This window comes from Erythranthe guttata, chromosome 8 (assembly GCF_056151865.1).
Source record: "Erythranthe guttata isolate IM_541 chromosome 8, IM_541, whole genome shotgun sequence".
NCBI lineage: Eukaryota > Viridiplantae > Streptophyta > Magnoliopsida > Lamiales > Phrymaceae > Erythranthe > Erythranthe guttata.
The window spans coordinates 17,334,427-17,351,889 of NC_142540.1; the positions used below are offsets into that span (position 1 = coordinate 17,334,427).

At 35.5% G+C, this 17,463-nt stretch overlaps 3 protein-coding genes across 4 annotated transcripts; all 3 read left to right on the top strand.

Annotated features, from left to right (window-relative positions):
* LOC105951564 (RNA polymerase II C-terminal domain phosphatase-like 1) lies at positions 1–6,938 on the top strand. 2 transcript variants are annotated; one of them, XM_088822098.1, is made up of 17 exons: positions 1–772; positions 1,277–1,753; positions 1,851–2,061; positions 2,147–2,304; positions 2,392–2,462; positions 2,561–2,666; positions 3,093–3,176; positions 3,248–3,826; positions 3,922–3,985; positions 4,270–4,403; positions 4,490–4,543; positions 4,683–4,779; positions 5,009–5,151; positions 5,595–5,681; positions 6,080–6,145; positions 6,297–6,373; positions 6,516–6,938. In XM_088822098.1, the coding sequence occupies exons 1-17, from the start codon at positions 518–520 to the stop codon at positions 6,604–6,606; spliced, it is 2,754 nt and encodes a 917-aa protein (XP_088678224.1). In that variant the 5' UTR covers positions 1–517; the 3' UTR covers positions 6,607–6,938. The 2 variants fall into 2 exon arrangements, with proteins under 2 accessions (XP_088678224.1, XP_088678225.1); XM_088822099.1 differs by lacking the exon at positions 1–772 and adding an exon at positions 823–1,119 and having other exon boundaries at positions 1,205–1,753.
* Positions 6,939–7,509: 571 nt separating this feature from the next.
* On the top strand, positions 7,510–10,390 carry LOC105951485 (clathrin light chain 2). Its single transcript, XM_012974938.2, has 3 exons — positions 7,510–8,133; positions 9,485–9,638; positions 9,753–10,390. Exons 1-3 carry the CDS (start codon positions 7,769–7,771, stop codon positions 10,182–10,184), a joined length of 951 nt encoding a protein of 316 aa, XP_012830392.2. The 5' UTR covers positions 7,510–7,768; the 3' UTR covers positions 10,185–10,390.
* Positions 10,391–11,136: 746 nt separating this feature from the next.
* Positions 11,137–17,444, top strand: LOC105951487 (trafficking protein particle complex subunit-like protein). Its single transcript, XM_012974943.2, has 12 exons — positions 11,137–11,631; positions 11,766–11,850; positions 12,640–12,770; positions 12,881–12,983; positions 13,219–13,233; positions 13,692–13,837; positions 13,976–14,171; positions 15,781–15,855; positions 16,283–16,399; positions 16,622–16,666; positions 16,901–16,999; positions 17,079–17,444. The coding sequence occupies exons 1-12, from the start codon at positions 11,321–11,323 to the stop codon at positions 17,097–17,099; spliced, it is 1,344 nt and encodes a 447-aa protein (XP_012830397.2). The 5' UTR covers positions 11,137–11,320; the 3' UTR covers positions 17,100–17,444.
* The last annotated feature ends 19 nt before the right edge of the window (positions 17,445–17,463 follow it).

Below are 17,463 nucleotides of genomic sequence, written 5' to 3' on the forward strand. Positions count from 1 at the left end.
GAAACCGACGCCGTATAAATTCGTGTATAGAGAGAGAGAGAGAGGAGAGAGAGAGAGAGAGAGCACGAGAATTAGAAAGAGAGCGCTATATATTTGACCTTTCAAATTTTTTTCTGGATCTAGGGTTTCCTATCGGTCTGACAAAATTCACGCATATTCATATCACATACACACCTTAAAAATCACAAAAAAAAAACCTGAATAAAATTCCGAAGACGTCAACAAAAATCAGGGATTCTGCAATCGCCGGCAGAATCTCGATCTGAAAACCCTAATTTTTCTATCTGCATGTTTTAATTTTCCCTCACAGATCTTTTCAGCAATCGATCTATTCACTAGATCTGCAAAAAAAGGGACTTGTCAATTTCGAATTTCACCTACTGGAGAGAAAGAACCCAATCGGTTGATTGATACTGAAAATTTTGAAATTGGGCAAGAATTTGAATTTGAAAAAAGAAAAAAACTTGAATTTTTCTTAAAACATTTTTGGTGTAATTTGAATTTTGGGGGAGAATAAATGTACCGAAAATTGGTGGCGGTGTATGAAGGGGAGAGGTTGCTGGGTGAGGCGGAGTTTCACCAGCAAAACGGCGACGTCTTGAGGGAAGAGGTGAGGGAAATCCGCGTTTCGCACTATTCACCGCCCAGTGAGCGGTGTCCGCCACTCGCGGTGCTTCACACCATAAAATCCACCGGAATATGCTTCAAAATGGAATCTGCGCCGGACGCGCCGCTCTCTGTTATGCACGCCACTTGTCTCAGAGATAACAAGGTATTGACTGCAGTACAATTGACAAAACCCAGCAAATCCAGAGAGTACTTAAACCTCAGTTGATTCAGTTAACGAAGAAGAAAGACGAACCCTAATTTTCAATTTTACAAACATTTAAAATTAATATTTAAATTACAATTCTAAATTTTCAGGAAAAAAAAATTCGAAAATGTTTAAATTTTTTTTGGAAATTATGTGAATTTTGGTAATATATTTGTTATTATACAAAAAATGTGGAAATATATTCAGATTTCAGATATTCCCTTTATCTGGAGTTTTCTCTTGCTAATTATACTGTTACAGTAATGTTTCTCTCTCTAGAAATTATATTTGGAAACAAAAGCTCCGTATCCGCATTTCCGTAGAAATTTGGGGTTTCGACGCTTAATCTCGTGTTGTTTTACATTTGTATATTTGGAAACAAAAGCTCAGTATCCGTATTTTCGTACAAATTTGGGGTTTCGACGCTTAATCTCGTGTTGTTTTACATTTGTCGATTTGTAGGCTGCAGTAGCATTTATTGGAGGAACGGAGATTCATTTAGTTGCTATGCATTCACGAAAGTACGAAGGGCAAAGCCCTTGCTTTTGGGGATTCAACGTGGCGTCGAGCCTCTACAATTCTTGCCTTGTCATGCTGAATCTAAGATGCCTCAGCATTGTGTTTGATCTCGATGAAACCCTAATCGTCGCAAACACAATGCGTTCGTTCGAAGACCGAATTGATTCGCTGCAGCGAAAGATAAATTCCGAGTCGGACCCGCAGCGTCTCTCTGGCATGCTGGCGGAGGTTAAAAGATATCAAGACGATAAAAATATTCTGAGGCAGTATGTGGAAACTGATCAAATAAATGAAAATGGGAAGGTTACGAAGTCGGAATCTGAGGTGGTTCTGGCTTTGTCTGATAATCATCAAACTATTGTCCGTCCTATTATACGGCTACAAGATAGAAATATAATTCTCACTCGCATTAATCCTCAGGTAAATAAATATACATTGATTTCTTGTCGTGTGCCTACGAGAATTGGTATTTTTGTAAATATATATGACATTTGGAGACTCTTTGTACCGGTGGCAGATACGCGATACGAGTGTTCTTGTGAGATTAAGACCTGCGTGGGAGGACCTCAGAAGCTACTTGACTGCTAGAGGGAGAAAGCGCTTCGAGGTTTTTGTGTGCACAATGGCGGAAAGAGATTACGCCTTAGAAATGTGGAGGCTTCTTGATCCAGAATCAAATTTGATAGACCCGAGGGAACTTTTGGACCGCATCGTGTGCGTCAAATCTGGTAAGAATTGCTGAGTAACCGCAGCCTTAATTTATGAGTCTCGGTAGAAGTTATATAATAAATACCAATTAAAAATTGTGTACAGGTTCTAAAAAATCGCTATTCAATGTATTCCAAGACGGAAACTGCCATCCTAAGATGGCATTAGTGGTCGATGACCGTCTGAAAGTGTGGGACGAGAAAGATCAACCACGAGTGCACGTTGTTCCAGCATTCACGCCGTATTTTGCACCTCAAGCTGAGGTAATTAATCATTATTTTTTTCGGACAAACCTCCTCTACGGTTACCTATTTATTTTGCTAACGTTGTTTGGGACTTATTTCGTACAGGCCAACAATACTGTGCCTGTGCTCTGTCTTGCAAGAAATGTAGCCTGCAATGTTAGAGGTGGCTTTTTTAAGTAAGTTCGTTAAAGCCTCTTGTCGCTCGTTTTCTCTTTCCTTCTCAAGTTTTAGTCACGAGGACCTTTTATAGGATCTGACTGGAAATATTTGACAGAGATTTTGACGATGGTCTATTGCAACAAATTTCTGAAGTTGCATATGAAGATGAAACCAAACATATTCCTTCTCCTCCTGATGTGAGCCACTACTTGGTTTCAGAGGTTAGTCCATAACACCACCCCCACCCCCCCCACCCGACCACCCTCCACCCTCACCCCACGCACCAGTTATAGGTTAGAGGTTTGTTTACTCCCTCCGTTTAAGTGTCGTTTTGGGTTGTTGCATACATATTAAGAGAGCTAATAAATATGTCTGGATTTAGGGAAAAGCATATAGTGCGACTAAATTAGCCATGTCATTAATTTTATTTGCGTTAATTCTTTTCTCAACTAATGAAGAGGTAATAAGCAAAATTTGGAAAACAATAATTAATGCGCAATTGGAATTCTAAAGTGACAGAAAATACGGTACAAGAAAAATTCCCAAAAGCGACATTTAATTTGAAAGGGAGGGAGTATATCGGGTGGTGATTTTGAGATCATAATCATCTTGTTGCTAATTTGTTCCTTCCATTTTTTATTGCTTAGGATGATCCTCCAGCGAGCAATGGAAACAAAGGTTTGACTGGTCACGATGGAATGGCGGATGCCGAGGTTGAAAGAAGATTAAAGGTAAACGTTTCCGTGCATTGCTGATATTAGGACTTGGATTTCTATTTATGTTGACAAATATAAAATTTCAGGATGGATTATCGGCTTCTTCAACTGCTCCTAATAAGCCAATAATGCATTTAGATCCAAGAATTGCGTCGGCTATACAGCGCTCTGTACCGTCGTCCTCTCTTACAGTTCATATACCAACCGTACAACAACCATCAATGCCTTTTCTTGGCCAGCAATTACCTCAAGTCACAACACTGCCGAAGCCCAGACAAGCAGAGATAAACGTACATAGTAGTTCTCCTGCATTGGAAGAAGGTGAGGTACTAGAACCCGAATTAGACCCCGATACAAGAAGGCGACTGCTTATCTTGCAACACGGTCAAGACGTGAGAGAAAGTCCTCCGAGCGAGTCCCAGTTTCCTGCTCGGCCGCCGCCCATGCAAGCACCTACCCCAAGAGCTCCCCCCCATGGCTGGTTTCCTATTGAAGAGGAGATGAACCCGAGACAAGTGAACCGGGCGGCACCACCAGTTGATTTTATTGCGCAGCCTCCTTTTCCTGTTGACAATATTCGGACACTTCATCCACCGTTTCTTCACAAAATGGAGGCTGCCATGTCGCCGGGCAGAGTTCTTGAAAACCAGAGGTTGCCGAAGAAGGTAAAACTTGGTATATTTGTGTTCGTGCTGTTGGCTTTCGTGGTTGACAAGTCTGCTGATTTTGAAATGGTGTCTCTATATGTATATATATGCAGGAACTCCCACGAGATGAGTTTCTAAGGTTACCTCAACCAGTACCGGATTATCATTTTTTTTCTGGTAAGTGATGATTATAAAAATTAAAGCTATGCCAGAACCCTGCAGCTTTATTACCATGATTCTTGTTGGAATTTGTATTTATTACACACATAATCGCATTAAAGGTCCATCCATGTATCCGTTCGTAGACAATTTGAAATAGCTGTCTGAGCAAAACTCTCGATGATTATGTTCCACTCAATTTATTCTACTGTATCATATCTCAAGTAACTGTTCAAAAGCAAATCTTTATCCAACTTCATTCAACAGACGTAGTGGTAATAAGGTGTGTTCCGATTTTTAAGGTGACGGAAGTACTGTGGCTCAGCTACCTTCTACGAACAAGGATCTTGATCTAGAAGATGGACAAATTGATGCCTGGAGTGAAACTTCTTCTACTGGAGTTTTAGAAGATATTGCTTTCAAGTGTGGAACAAAGGTATGAAACACGAGTCGATTTCTTCTGCTTGTTTTTTGGTGGTCCAGAATCTAACTTCCCGAGATGGCTGTCCCAAATACCTGTAGGTCGAGTTCAGACATATTCTAGTACCAAGCACCGCTCTGCAGTTCTGTGTTGAGGTGGGTTCAGATTTCCGATCTTTGAGTTTCTGTTAGTTGTCACATTCGAAAGATACCGATTGAGGCTATATAATATCGAAATATGACCATTTTATCACAAATCACAACTTTTAATCTCTCTCTCTCTCTCTCTCTCTAGGTTTTCTTTGCAGGAGAGAAAGTAGGCGAAGGAATTGGTAGAACAAGAAGAGAAGCACAGCGTCAAGCTGCTGAAGGATCTCTTTTATATCTGGCTGGTAACACACAAATACTAGCTTTCCTAATAGTTGAATGAAATAGGGATATCATGTAATTCTTTTTTTCTTTTTTCTTTTTTTTCTATGCAAATCTTATTCAATACGTATAGTTCGACTTTTAGTAAAATGAATTTATCGGCTTCTGCTTAGCTTTGTGAGTCACTATTGTACCAATTTGCGTTTGTGCATCAATTCTGGAATAATTTGGAGTCGACTTAATTATTTGCAGATAAATACTTGTCTCAGCTTCAACCTGATTCGAGCTATATGCCTAAGGAAGAGGCTGTACAAACAGCACCACTAAGGATTCGAGACCCTAGAGTAGAGGCTTCAAAGAAGTCAATGAGTTCAATCGCTGCACTAAAAGAATTAGTAAGTATCAAAATTAGGAGTAGGAATTGGAACAAATTTCTGATTTTGGAACAATATTTTGCATTTGAAATTCCGATTCCGATTCCGTTTTTTGTTTGGGGGGAATTGGAACGTATACGAGATATCCAATTTTATTTCTGAAAATAATTCCATTTTTTTTTCCAAAAATTAGACTTATAATATCACATTATCACTATTATCATGCATTTTATATTTTAGATGACTACAAAATGGGAATTTTCCTAATTCACCGATTCGGTTTCTGATTATTCTGATTTTCTTGGGAACAAAATTTGAATTAGCCCTTTCACTTCTGAAAAGGCTAATTCCGATCCGATCAGTCTGATTTCCACCCTAACCAAATTTGAAGAGCATGCGTCTTAATTGTTCGATTTTTAGTCCTTCGCATGATACTGATTGATTAAAATTTCTCAATTCTTCAGTGCATGAGGGAAGGCCTTGATGTAGCATACCAAACTCAATCCCAGTTTTCAGGTTTCCGGGCCCATAAGAACGAAGTTTATGCCGAGGTTAGAATCGCTGCTCTTTTTTACAAAAATGCCACTATTCTCGATTTTATTCAAGCTCACTGCAACCTAAAATGCTTTTTGTGCTCGATTTTAGGGATTTCTTTCTGATAATTAGCAGTTTAATACTTACTAAAGCTTCAATATCTGTCTCTCCTTCCTACATCATGCTTGTCTGAAGAAAACTTTCATTTAAAATTTTACATGCTCAATTAGGACATAGAAATTCGTTTCTTCTTAGTTTTGCCTGAAAGCTCGTATGCATGTCTTCAAGAGATTCGGAGCATCTTTTGTCTCAATCTATTTGTCTTGTATGTATGTGTCTTTTGACTACAGGAAGAAATTGAACGATGATTCATTTTTGGCTAATTCTGTTTTTTTTTTCCCATTCGGCATTTTAGGTTGAAATTAACGGGCAAGTCTTGGGCAAGGGAATTGGGTTAACATGGGAGGAAGCCAAATCTCAGGTACTCGATTTTTGGCTTATAATATATATATATATATATATATATATATATATATATATATATACACACGATTTTCAACATGAAACTTTCATACCATTTGTTTATTATCGAATTTCACGATTTTTTTTTTAAATTGAAAATAATACCATAGGCTGCTGAGAAGGCTATTGGTGCCATGAATTCCATGCTAGGCCAGCAGGCTCCCTACAAACGTATGGATTCTCCACGGTAAGTGATTTTGCTTCTCGATGTTTGTTCGAATAATCACGCACCAGTGTCTATTTGAGATTTTTAAGGTTTATTTGCAACCCAACGTTTAATTCATTAATTGAACATACGATAATTTAGGGTTTGAATTGTTCTGGTTCAGATCTATGCAGGGGATGTCTAGTAATAAAAGGTTTAAACCAGGATACTCTCGAGCGTTGCATCGAATGCCATCATCTGTACGCCAGCCATAAGGCGTACCTCTTTAGCTGGTATTAAAAAGAAAACGCAAGTCATTTTTTGTTCTCTGAAAAATGAGAATGGCAAAATTGTAAATAATGCCCTTGGAGCTAACGACAAAAAAAGGAAGCTGGTCGATTTTCTAGTAATGGTGAGAATCGAGATAGCTGATCAGTAGTAGTTACAATTTATACATGGGTCTTGGCTTAGTGACTGAACTGCAATTTTGTCACAATTGTTGTATCATTTTTGATGAATTTATAAGTTGTACATGGTCTCTAATGAATTTTGCAGAGCTGAAAACCATGGTAATAGGGACTAGTTAAATTTTATTAATTTGGCGAAATATTAAATTATCGGACTAATAATTTAATATGTTTTTAGTTTATGATTGGAAGAAATTATTATTTAAGCGAGATTATTAATTTATCAAAACTATACTCTAGTTGCTTTTATTCATTTTAACTTAAAGTGGAGGTAATTAAATTACGAAAATTGTATTTTCAAGCATTTAATATCTTCGGATGCATTGGTTGAATAGTATTGAAGTTGGAGGACGACTCTCGGTCAATGATTTCATTACTTTTAGGTTCAAGTATTGTCTTCATTTTTAATGTCAAATAATAATAATAATAATAATAATAATAATAATAATAATAATAATAATAATAATAATAATAATAATAATAATAATAATAATAATAATAATAATATAAATCCTTAAAAAAAAAATTCCTAGATATTAGGCGAACTTTGACACATAATATCTCCTACAAAATAGGTGACAAAATTGTTAATGTTTGACAAAGATCTTTCTTAACGAATACTCTACGCTAGTCAAATAATTACAAGGATTTAGCTGAAATTGAAATTTTATTAAAAGAATAAATAATATATATTTAAAAATTAAATTACTCGAACTCAGACTTAAGTCTAAATTAAAGTTCGCGTGTAGTGTTCAACGACCGAAATTAATTAGAAATAAATTAAAGTAATTTCCCTTTCTGTGGATGGTAAATTGGTAATATAGGGACGACATTTCAACAACGCACACCGCACACATACAGACAGATTTGTATACTGAAACCAGAAAGAGAGAAGAAAATCCAACTTTGAGGAGAGAGAAATCGGACTGTATTTCGAATTGGAAGAGAGAGAGAGAGTGATAGAGAGAGAATGGCATCGTTCGACGCGTATAGCGTGGACGGCGACGTGTCGACGCCTCCGTTTGGGTACGACGATTCGTACGCCGCTTTCTCCTCCGCCGACACTCCGCCTTACTCCGCCGCCGGTTACACTGCGGAGTACGGAGAGTCGGAGCAGCTGCCGGTGGATCACGTGGACAGTTCCGATCCGTTCGGAGTCGGGTCGAACACCGAGCCTTTCGGATCCCCCGATTCGGTGCCGATCTCGAACGGCAACGGGAAAACGCCCTATGACATCAGCAACGATTCCGAGGGAATATTCAGCTCCGACGGACCGATCCTTCCGCCTCCTGGCGATATGCAGGAAGAAGGATTCGCTCTTCGCGAGTGGCGGCGGTGAGATTTTTTTCTCTTGTTCGTTCTATTTACAGTCGGATCTAACTTAATTTTAATTTATGTACTAACTTATTTATTATTAATTTTTTATTTTTTTTAAATTTCGTCGAGATCTCTTGCTTGATTTGTGTTTGATCTCTTGGTTATTAATTAATTTTTTGTTTAGGGAGAATTGATCAATTCTTTGTGAAATCTTAGAGAGAGAGAGAAGAAGATGGCTTGAGAAATCTAGAATTTGTAGGTGTATATTCCTTGTTGACTATTTGATGAACATAGTTTGACTTGGATAGTTAAGATGTATTTACTAAAATCTAGCTTGATCTCATGGTATTAATGACCATTAGTTTAATTCTAAGCTAAACTAATATGTAGAATCTATGTGTTGCATTCGATATTGTTTCCTCGACATCTCCGTCAAAACTTAGATTTTATTGAGGATCGATTGAATTTAATTTGGTCATTAGTATTAATTACAAGGAGATATTATTCCTCGACACACACAAAGCCATCGTATGCCTTATTTCGAGAACTTGATGGTAAACCTAGAGAATAAAGGTGACCACTATCTAGGGTTTCACATCAATACGCGATAGTACGTTTTTGAATTAAATAATATTATAGAATTCATGTAATTGTGGCTATCTGAAATTGAAACATTTGGAACCTCATGTAATTATGGGTGTAAGAAGAAATTTAATTTAATTAGTTCATATTGCTTCATAGATCAATCATTTTTTGTTGTTTGCTTGAATTGCGCCTTTTGGTCGATATTTGAGTTTAACTATGGGATGAAGCTATTATATGTATGTAGTCTTTTGAAATATGTTCTAATTGCTTCCATATACACTTTGACATTTGACCACATTTAGTTTCGATTTTTAATATTTTCTTATTTTTGCTATCGGTTTTCTGTGGAAATGAAATATATTTGGATTAATTGGTGTAGGGTTTAAGATGGACTGGGATAGTTTGGTCCATACCTAACAAAAATATTCTGAAAACACGAGAAACGAGCTTTAAATTGTCTTCAGTAAATAGAGAGCAAACTAAACGGATCTTGTGTTCTTGAAATTCTCGACAATGTGAAAGATGAAAAAGAAACCAGATGCCCTATGTTTTTTCTCTTCTGACCATGAAGAAATGTTTTGCATCAACATAAAACTCGTTTTTCTCATTTAATCATAGCTCTGTTTGTCGTAAATTATGCTAAGAATAGCTAACTGAAGATGACTTCCAGCCATAGATGTTAATAAAACTTTATCTTATTTGTTCAACTTATGGTTTGAATTAATGAACAGCTAACTGAAGCATGATAACTTTTTTCTCGCTCCATTATGATTTATGCATGCAGAATAAACGCCATTCGTCTCGAGGAGAAGGAAAAGAAAGAAAAAGAACTGCGAAACCAAATCCTCGAAGAGGCTGAAGAATACAAGCAAGCTTTTTACGAGAAAAGAAAGCTTAACGTTGAGACCAACAAGACCAACAACCGGGAGAAAGAAAAGGTTCAATTCCTATTCCCACACATTTGAATTTTATTTTTAATCACCTTGCATAATATTACGTGAATAAAAAATAAAAGAAATCATTTGACACATTTCCGATGTTATATCAAACAGTCATCCTTGGCCAGTCAAGAAAAATTCCACAAAGAGGCCGACAAACAGTACTGGAAAGCCATAGCAGAGCTCGTTCCAAACGAGGTTGCAAATATCGAGAAAAGAGGAAAGAAGAAAGATCAAGACAACAAGCCATCTATTACAGTTGTACAAGGCCCTAAACCTGGCAAACCAACGGATCTTTCTAGAATGCGCGGAATCTTGGTGAAGCTTAAGCACAAACCCCCACCCCACATGATACCACCCCCACCCCCACCTGCTGCTGCTCCTGCTCCTGCCAAGGATGGCAAAACCGTAACAACCGCACCTAATTCAACGGCAAAAGAGGGGCCCGCAAAAGATTCCCCTCCGACCACCGGTGCTCCACCACCACAAGCATCGGAAGAAGCTATTGCTCCTATTGCTCCTGTAAATGACCAGCCAAGTAGCTAATGCCGTTAAGTATCTTTTTATTTTCCGTACGCTGTTGTTTCTCGATTAATTTTTCTTTGTACTTTATTTTCGTTTCTTCGAACTTGCTATTTTGCAATCAGCATCGATGTTCAGAGATACTGTGGCTGGATGGATCTTAGCAGTAGTATGTTGAGCTTAAACTATATTCATGTTTGTGTACTATTATTATTAACTAGTTTTGAACATATCTTGTTATTGCAATCTTATTCTGTGTTACTATTATTATATTATTATTATAGTTCCCTTTTAATTGTGATGTTATAGGGCCTATTTATACTTGGATGTAGGAGAAAATCAAAAGAAATAAATAAAAAAGAAAATCAAATACTTCTCAATTAGTATACTTTTGAATTTGGCTAATTTTTTCACACAATGTTTATGTTTAGTTATTTAAGTTAGCTTTATGATTTAACTTGAGTCACCAAGATTGGACGTCGGGTGAGAAATATATGCATGGATCAACGAGTACTGCCCACGATTTTGATGTTTTGAGTTGTATAAAATTTAAAACGTAACTCATTCATTCATAACTTTGACGCTCGACATCCAATCTAGTCGATTCAAGTTCGATTAGAAAATTATCTTAAATGACTATGATTTGTGTGTTTTGAATTTTGCTTATACCGTACTTGAAAATGGTCAAAATTGCATTCAAATTCAAAATAAATATCTGTAAATCGATTCAAGTTCGATTAGAAAATTATCTTAAATGACTATGATTTGTATATTTTGGATTTTTCTTAAACCATACTAGAAAATAGTTAAAATTGCATTCAAATTCAAAATAAGTATCAGTAAATTAAAACGATATTTAACATTATTTAATATGCTATCATATCAAGTATTTATAAAGTCTAAGTAATCACATATGTATATTAAAATATTAAACTCATTTTAGAAAAATAGTAAATGAATATAAATTAGATTGGAGGATTAAATTTATTTTTTAGGGAGGTTCAATTTTGTTACCAATACACCAATTGCTAAAAGCGTGTCAACCATTCCCTCACAGCTTTGTTCTGTGCAGTCGGCCTGTTGGGTCTAGTGTTCAACACCACCGCATAGACCAGTCATACCACCACCTACTCCGGCGGCGAATCGAGGAATTATAAGGAATGAGCGGCGGAGGCGGCGGAGCAGCGCAGCAGGCGGCACACTCGCTGGCGTTCAGGGTGATGCGGTTGTGCCGTCCGACTCTCCACGTGGACATTTCCCCTCTCAAATTCGACCCCTGCGATCTTCTCTTCGGCGAGGACCTCTTCGACGATCCGATTGCCGCGTCTCACCTCCCTCGCCTTCTCAGTAGCCAATCGAATACCTCCACGTCAGATCCCTCCGATCTCAGCTACCGCAGCAGATTCCTGCTCCAGCACCCCACCGAATCTCTCGGCCTCCCCGGCCTCCTCGTGCTCCCCCAATCGTTTGGGTATATATACATATATACGCATATACATACACGTTATGGACAAATAGTATTGTTACTCCGTTGAAGTTTGACGACTGCTAATTAATTGATATGTATCTTTGCTGTATGTGATCGTTTTGTTTTTCCTTGATTAGGGCGATATATCTTGGGGAGACATTTTGCAGTTATGTGAGTATAAACAACAGCTCCAGCTTTGAAGTTCGAGATGTTGTAATTAAGGTCAATTTTGCATTTACCTGATTGTGGATTTACTAATTATTAGTTGAATTAGGTTCAGAAATTTCTTATGACAGAGTTGAATTCATGTATATGGTTTGAGGAAAGAAGTAGGGTTTTAGATGCATGGAACGAATGCAATACATTTGAATTACAAGGAGATGAATAAACAGCACAATATACAGTGATGCATTTTTGTAATTAAACTGTTGTTCAATCGTTTGATTTGGCGTGATTACTGGATGAATGCTCTTGTCGAAATATTCCTTTTCTTTCCATTTAGACTAAATATTCAAGTTGCATGGAAATTATGAGTCTGTGGCTTTTCTAAACCATTTATGCCAGCAATTTGATTGGATGCACGGCTCTTACCCTCTTTTTTGGTCTCTACATAAATGTTGATAGAGTCTGGTAGGGATGTGTGTATTTGTGTGTGTGTGTGCACGATTTATAAATGTATTCACTACTTGCAAAATTGCATTCAGTTTTCTTGCTTGTTTGAATTTGATTCATGTTACTTCTACGTGTGTTTGAGGTTCAAGCTTTAAGAAGAAGTTTTCCCCTATCTTTCCACATTAAAATTATTGATGAGAGTTATACTAAATTACCTATAGATTGTGTGCGAAGAAAAGCACAGAAACATAAAATCACATGTTCCAGAAGATAGATGCAAATCCATGATGAATTATTGGGAGAAATTTTACATATTGGGTGACACTGAAATCCAATTTTCTGTTACCTGCTATCACCCTAAAATAAAAAACTTACGACATCATATTTGATTTTCAATAGGCTGAAATGCAAACAGAAAGACAGAGAATACTGCTTTTGGATACATCAAAATCACCTGTTGAATCCATTCGTGCTGGTGGACGTTATGATTTTATTGTGGAACATGACGTGAAAGAACTCGGTGCACACACGTAAGCTAATCTAGAAAAGCAAAAGGGCTAAAAATTATTGTTCTAAATAATTTTTTGTTTACTGTTGTAGAGCTAACTCTTCTTGGATTCTGATTTTCTTTCCTCAATAGCTTGGTTTGTACTGCACTTTACACAGATGGCGATAGCGAGAGGAAGTATCTCCCACAGTTTTTCAAGTTTATAGTTTCTAACCCCCTGTCAGTTCGGACTAAGGTACTCTATTCTAAGACTTCTTATGTCATGCATTGTGTACGTCTTGATGACTAATCCAAATTTTATATATATATATATATATATATATATATATATATATATCGAGATAGAGAGAGAGGCACACACACACATGCATATTACAAACATAGTGCTTTCTCTTAAGTTCATATTTGCATGTTTGCTCAATGTATCTTTAACATGAATGTAATAGTAGTTACTCTGCTTTTTCATGCAGGTTCGCAGTGTTAAGGTATGTTGAGGAGTGGTTAACGCTTTTGGTGTGTAAGTTTATGACCTTCAAGTAATGGATTCTGTGTTTGCAGTAAACTATTGATAATACTATGATGCAAGGAGGATAAAAAATCTCCAGTTATTTTTCATACTTTAGGTTGGATAACTGAGCGTCTATCATCAATATTACTCTCCTGGGTGATGATAAATAATAGCAGAACTTACCATTGAATATATCTATTTTGTACCCAAAAACATAAATATGTAATTAACTTGAGCACTAGTTCACAACATTGTCATCATCTCCATGAAATTTCACTAACTTTCTGCCAGCTTGTTTGATTATCTTATTGTGGTGATATAATGGTGCATGGTGAATTTAGTGTACCAGGTTGTGGTCTGTTGGTTCTATAAATTTGTTTTTTTCATTAAGGCAGTTTTCCACTCTTCATGATAGTCATCACACTCTTCCCTCAGGACACTACTTTTTTGGAGGCTTGTATAGAAAATCATACAAAATCTAACCTTTACATGGACCAAGTGGAGTTTGAGCCGGCTCAGAATTGGACTGCAACATTGCTTAAAGCTGATGATCATTCTTCAGATCACAATTTATCGACGAGGTGGGACAGCATTACTTTGTTACTCACCATTTGGTTACAAGTATTTTTTATGGTCTGCATATCTTGTACTTATTCATTATGTTGTCGGCGTTCTTCGGAAGTTCTTTACATCTCTTTTTTTTCGTCTTTTTTTGACAGTGAAACTTCCAAGGAACCCATTCTAATCAGATCCGGTGGCGGAATTTATAATTATCTTTATCAATTAAAATTATCATCACCTGACAGTGCACAATTAAAAGCTGACGGAAGTAAGATTCTCGGAAAACTTCAGATAACATGGCGTACGAATTTGGGTGAACCTGGTCGCTTGCAGACACAAAATATACTTGGTAATGTAAGTCGATTGCTTCCACTTCTTATTTTAATGCAGAAGTTTTACTTGACCTATTTTTTTATGAAAATATGTTAATCCCTAGTATCTTTTTCAAAATATCATATATAATTCATCACACAGTTGGAATCTTCTGTGTAATTGGTGTGCATATTGTTATTTTGGATATGCTTCAATACTATATATTTGAACATTAAAAAATAAAAAATAAAAAGATTTTGAATATTTCAGCAATTCTTAGCAAAAAGCGTGTGTTATAATAGCATACAAATTTTTTTTTTGCTTGAATATTCAAAAATTAGTAAAACAATTTTTAGATGAACTATTTCTCGAGTGCTTGTAAATAGACGTCTTCTTTACTATACATTGGAGTGTTGAAAATATTCAAAAAAAAATTGTAACATTTCAGCAATTTTTTTAGGAAATAGCGTGTGATGTAGTATACATGTTTTTGTGATTTTGCTTCACTATTCAAAATTTAGTAAAATAATTGTTAGATGAACTATTTTTTTGACTAATGTATAGACATCTCTATACTACATATTTGAGCTAGATTTTTTTTTTAACATTTCAGCAATGTTTTGCAAAAAACGTGTGCTAGTATATGATTTTTTGTGATTTTTACTTGACAGGTCAAAATTTAGTGAAACAATTTTTACATGAACAATTTGTTGACTGTTTATAATAAATATCTTTTATACTATTAGTTCAGTGTTACAAAATATTATAAAAGTTTTAACATTTCAATGAGTTTTAGCAAAAAGCGTGAGCTATATAGTATTCAATTTTTTGTAATTTTTTGCATGAAAATTCAAAATTAGTGAAACTATTTTTGACTACTTATAAATAGACATCTTCTTTACTATATATTTGAGTGTTAACAAAATTGGACATTTCAATGAGTTTTAGCAAAAAGTATGAATTAGTTTTCGTTTTTTTTTTTTTTTTTTTTTAATTTTACTTGAAAATTCAAAAATCAGTGAAACTATTTTTTAGATAAACTATATTTTACTACTTATAAATAGATATCTTCTTTATTATTCATTTGAGTGTTAAAAAATGTTCAAAAAATATTTAAACATTTTAGAGAATTTTTAGGCAAAAGCGTGTGCTATATAGTATGCATTTTTTTGTTTTCTTTGCTTCACTATTCACAATTTAGTAAAAAAAAATTAGATGAACTATTTCTTGACTACTTATGCATAAACATCTATATACTATATATTGAGAGTTAATAACTAGGAAAAAAAAGAAAGAACATTTCAGCGATTTTTAACAAAAAAACGTGTGCTAAGTATATGATTTTTGTGGTTTTGCTTGACAGTTCATGTGAAACAATTTTTAGATGAACAATTTGTTGACTTTTTATGAATAAATATTTTCTGTTCTACATAATTGAGTGTCAAGAAATATTAAAAAATATTTTACCATTTCAGCGATTTTGAGCCTAAAGCTTGCGCTAGTATACATTTTTTTTGTCATTTCGCTTCACTGTTAAAAAAATAGTGAAACAATTTATGATCCATTAAATGTCTTACATGATTAACCAGTCAAGTATTTGCCGTACTCAGCCATCTCATTATTATTCTTACTACTGCAAATTCCCTTGCAGCCCATTACACGCAAGGAGATTGAGTTGCATGCTGTGGAGATACCGCCTGTCATTATCCTGGAGAATTCTTTCTTGGTAAATGACAAACTCATCAAGAAATTGTGCATGATAGTGATTTTTTATTTAAAATGACTTAATTTTGTCCAAAGTTGCTTTCTATTCCCAATAAGCATGAATAATCATTACTTATTTTGAACTGCTGAATCTTTAAAACTTTTTTTTCCCTACCTTTTTTTGTATTTTTCGTTAATAATAACTGGCAGTCCTGAGCTGTATGGCCTAGATGTTCCGCATTGCACTACCCTGTTTTATGGTTATGAAACTGAATTTGAAACTAAGCAAATTAATCCAAGTTTATACGTTGATAAGTACCTGATGAGGTCAATAATTGCTTGTTTTGGCCATGTTCGCCGAATCAAAAGCAGAGTATATGCGTTTACCAGTTGTCTATATTCATAATTTATGAAGTTTACATGTTTACATCTTTCAATTCTTCTTTTAGGTGAGTTTGAATCTCGTGAACTTGACCGACCGAGTGTTGGGGCCCTTTGAAGTAAGTTTATCAGAACATGATTCCCTTGACGAGAGAGCTGTAATGGTTAATGGTCTTCAGACAATGGTTAGCCATCTACTTTTGTTCATAATCAATCACCTTTTTCATGATTAAGTACCTTCATTACTTCGTACTTTGACATGATTAAGTATTATTGATTTTGTTAATACGGGGGAGATGTCTTCCGAATTCTGGCATGTATTTAATTTTGCTGATTAGGCTAGCTGCAAATTGATATTTCAACATATGAAAAATGTATATTTTACTGGTTTGGCATTCTCTGTACAGACCCTTGGAGAGGTGCAATCATTTAGCTCGTTGAGTTTTCAGCTGGTAAGTGCAATTTAAATTATGTAACACGATTTTTATGCATACGCTTGCACTGAGAATCCTTGTTGCCGAGAAGTGGAACTGATGTTAATATAACTATGGGAGACTGTCGCTTCATATATAGATATGCATAATTAGACAATTGTAAATTTATATCCATCCTCTACACTATACTACTTGATTGCTTTTGAACTTTCGTGTTGTTATATTTGGTGTGTTTTTTTTTTTGCCACGCAGAACTTGATTGCCATCAAGCATGGGATTCAGAAAATCAGTGGCATTACAGTTTACGATACAATAGAGAAGAAAACTTACGACTCCCTTTTAGAACTGGAGGTTAAATGTTTTTTTTTTCTTTTTTTCTTTTTTTTTCGTAATTTTTTTTTCATCTCATTATTCTTGTGGCAAGCTGCAGATATATGTTGACTTGGAGTGAATGGTTTACCGTTAAATGTTACGTTGAAGACGCTTATCGCCATACTGTAAATTGAGGTTGATTTATTCTGTGGGTGCAAGCATATTCCTTTACATCTTTTGCGAATTCAGACGGGGCACTATGCAGCCAGGTTTATTCCTCAGTTCTTTGGCCTTATTTAAAATTTTAGCACAGATAAATATTTTCGTATTATGGATTCATTTTTTTCTTTTGCTTGTATGCAAAGTGCTCCTCCGGGCTCACTGATTTTTTCCTAAATTAGTCATTAAATCTTCATCCAGATGTTCAAATTGTAATTTTGCAGAATCGTTCCGTTGCTTGAATATTAAAGTCGATATTTATTTCAAATATATATGTATTTCAT

Coding starts and splice junctions, on each gene's coding strand:
- LOC105951564 (XM_088822098.1), top strand. CDS start 518: ATGTACCGAAAATTGGTGGCGGTGTATGAAGGGGAGAGGTTGCTGGGT. Junction 2,062..2,146: donor CATCGTGTGCGTCAAATCTG/GTAAGAATTGCT, acceptor AATTGTGTACAG/GTTCTAAAAAATCGCTATTC. Junction 2,463..2,560: donor GTTAGAGGTGGCTTTTTTAA/GTAAGTTCGTTA, acceptor AATATTTGACAG/AGATTTTGACGATGGTCTAT.
- LOC105951485 (XM_012974938.2), top strand. CDS start 7,769: ATGGCATCGTTCGACGCGTATAGCGTGGACGGCGACGTGTCGACGCCT. Junction 8,134..9,484: donor GCTCTTCGCGAGTGGCGGCG/GTGAGATTTTTT, acceptor TTATGCATGCAG/AATAAACGCCATTCGTCTCG. Junction 9,639..9,752: donor ACAACCGGGAGAAAGAAAAG/GTTCAATTCCTA, acceptor TATATCAAACAG/TCATCCTTGGCCAGTCAAGA.
- LOC105951487 (XM_012974943.2), top strand. CDS start 11,321: ATGAGCGGCGGAGGCGGCGGAGCAGCGCAGCAGGCGGCACACTCGCTG. Junction 12,771..12,880: donor AAAGAACTCGGTGCACACAC/GTAAGCTAATCT, acceptor TTTCCTCAATAG/CTTGGTTTGTACTGCACTTT. Junction 14,172..15,780: donor CACAAAATATACTTGGTAAT/GTAAGTCGATTG, acceptor ATTCCCTTGCAG/CCCATTACACGCAAGGAGAT.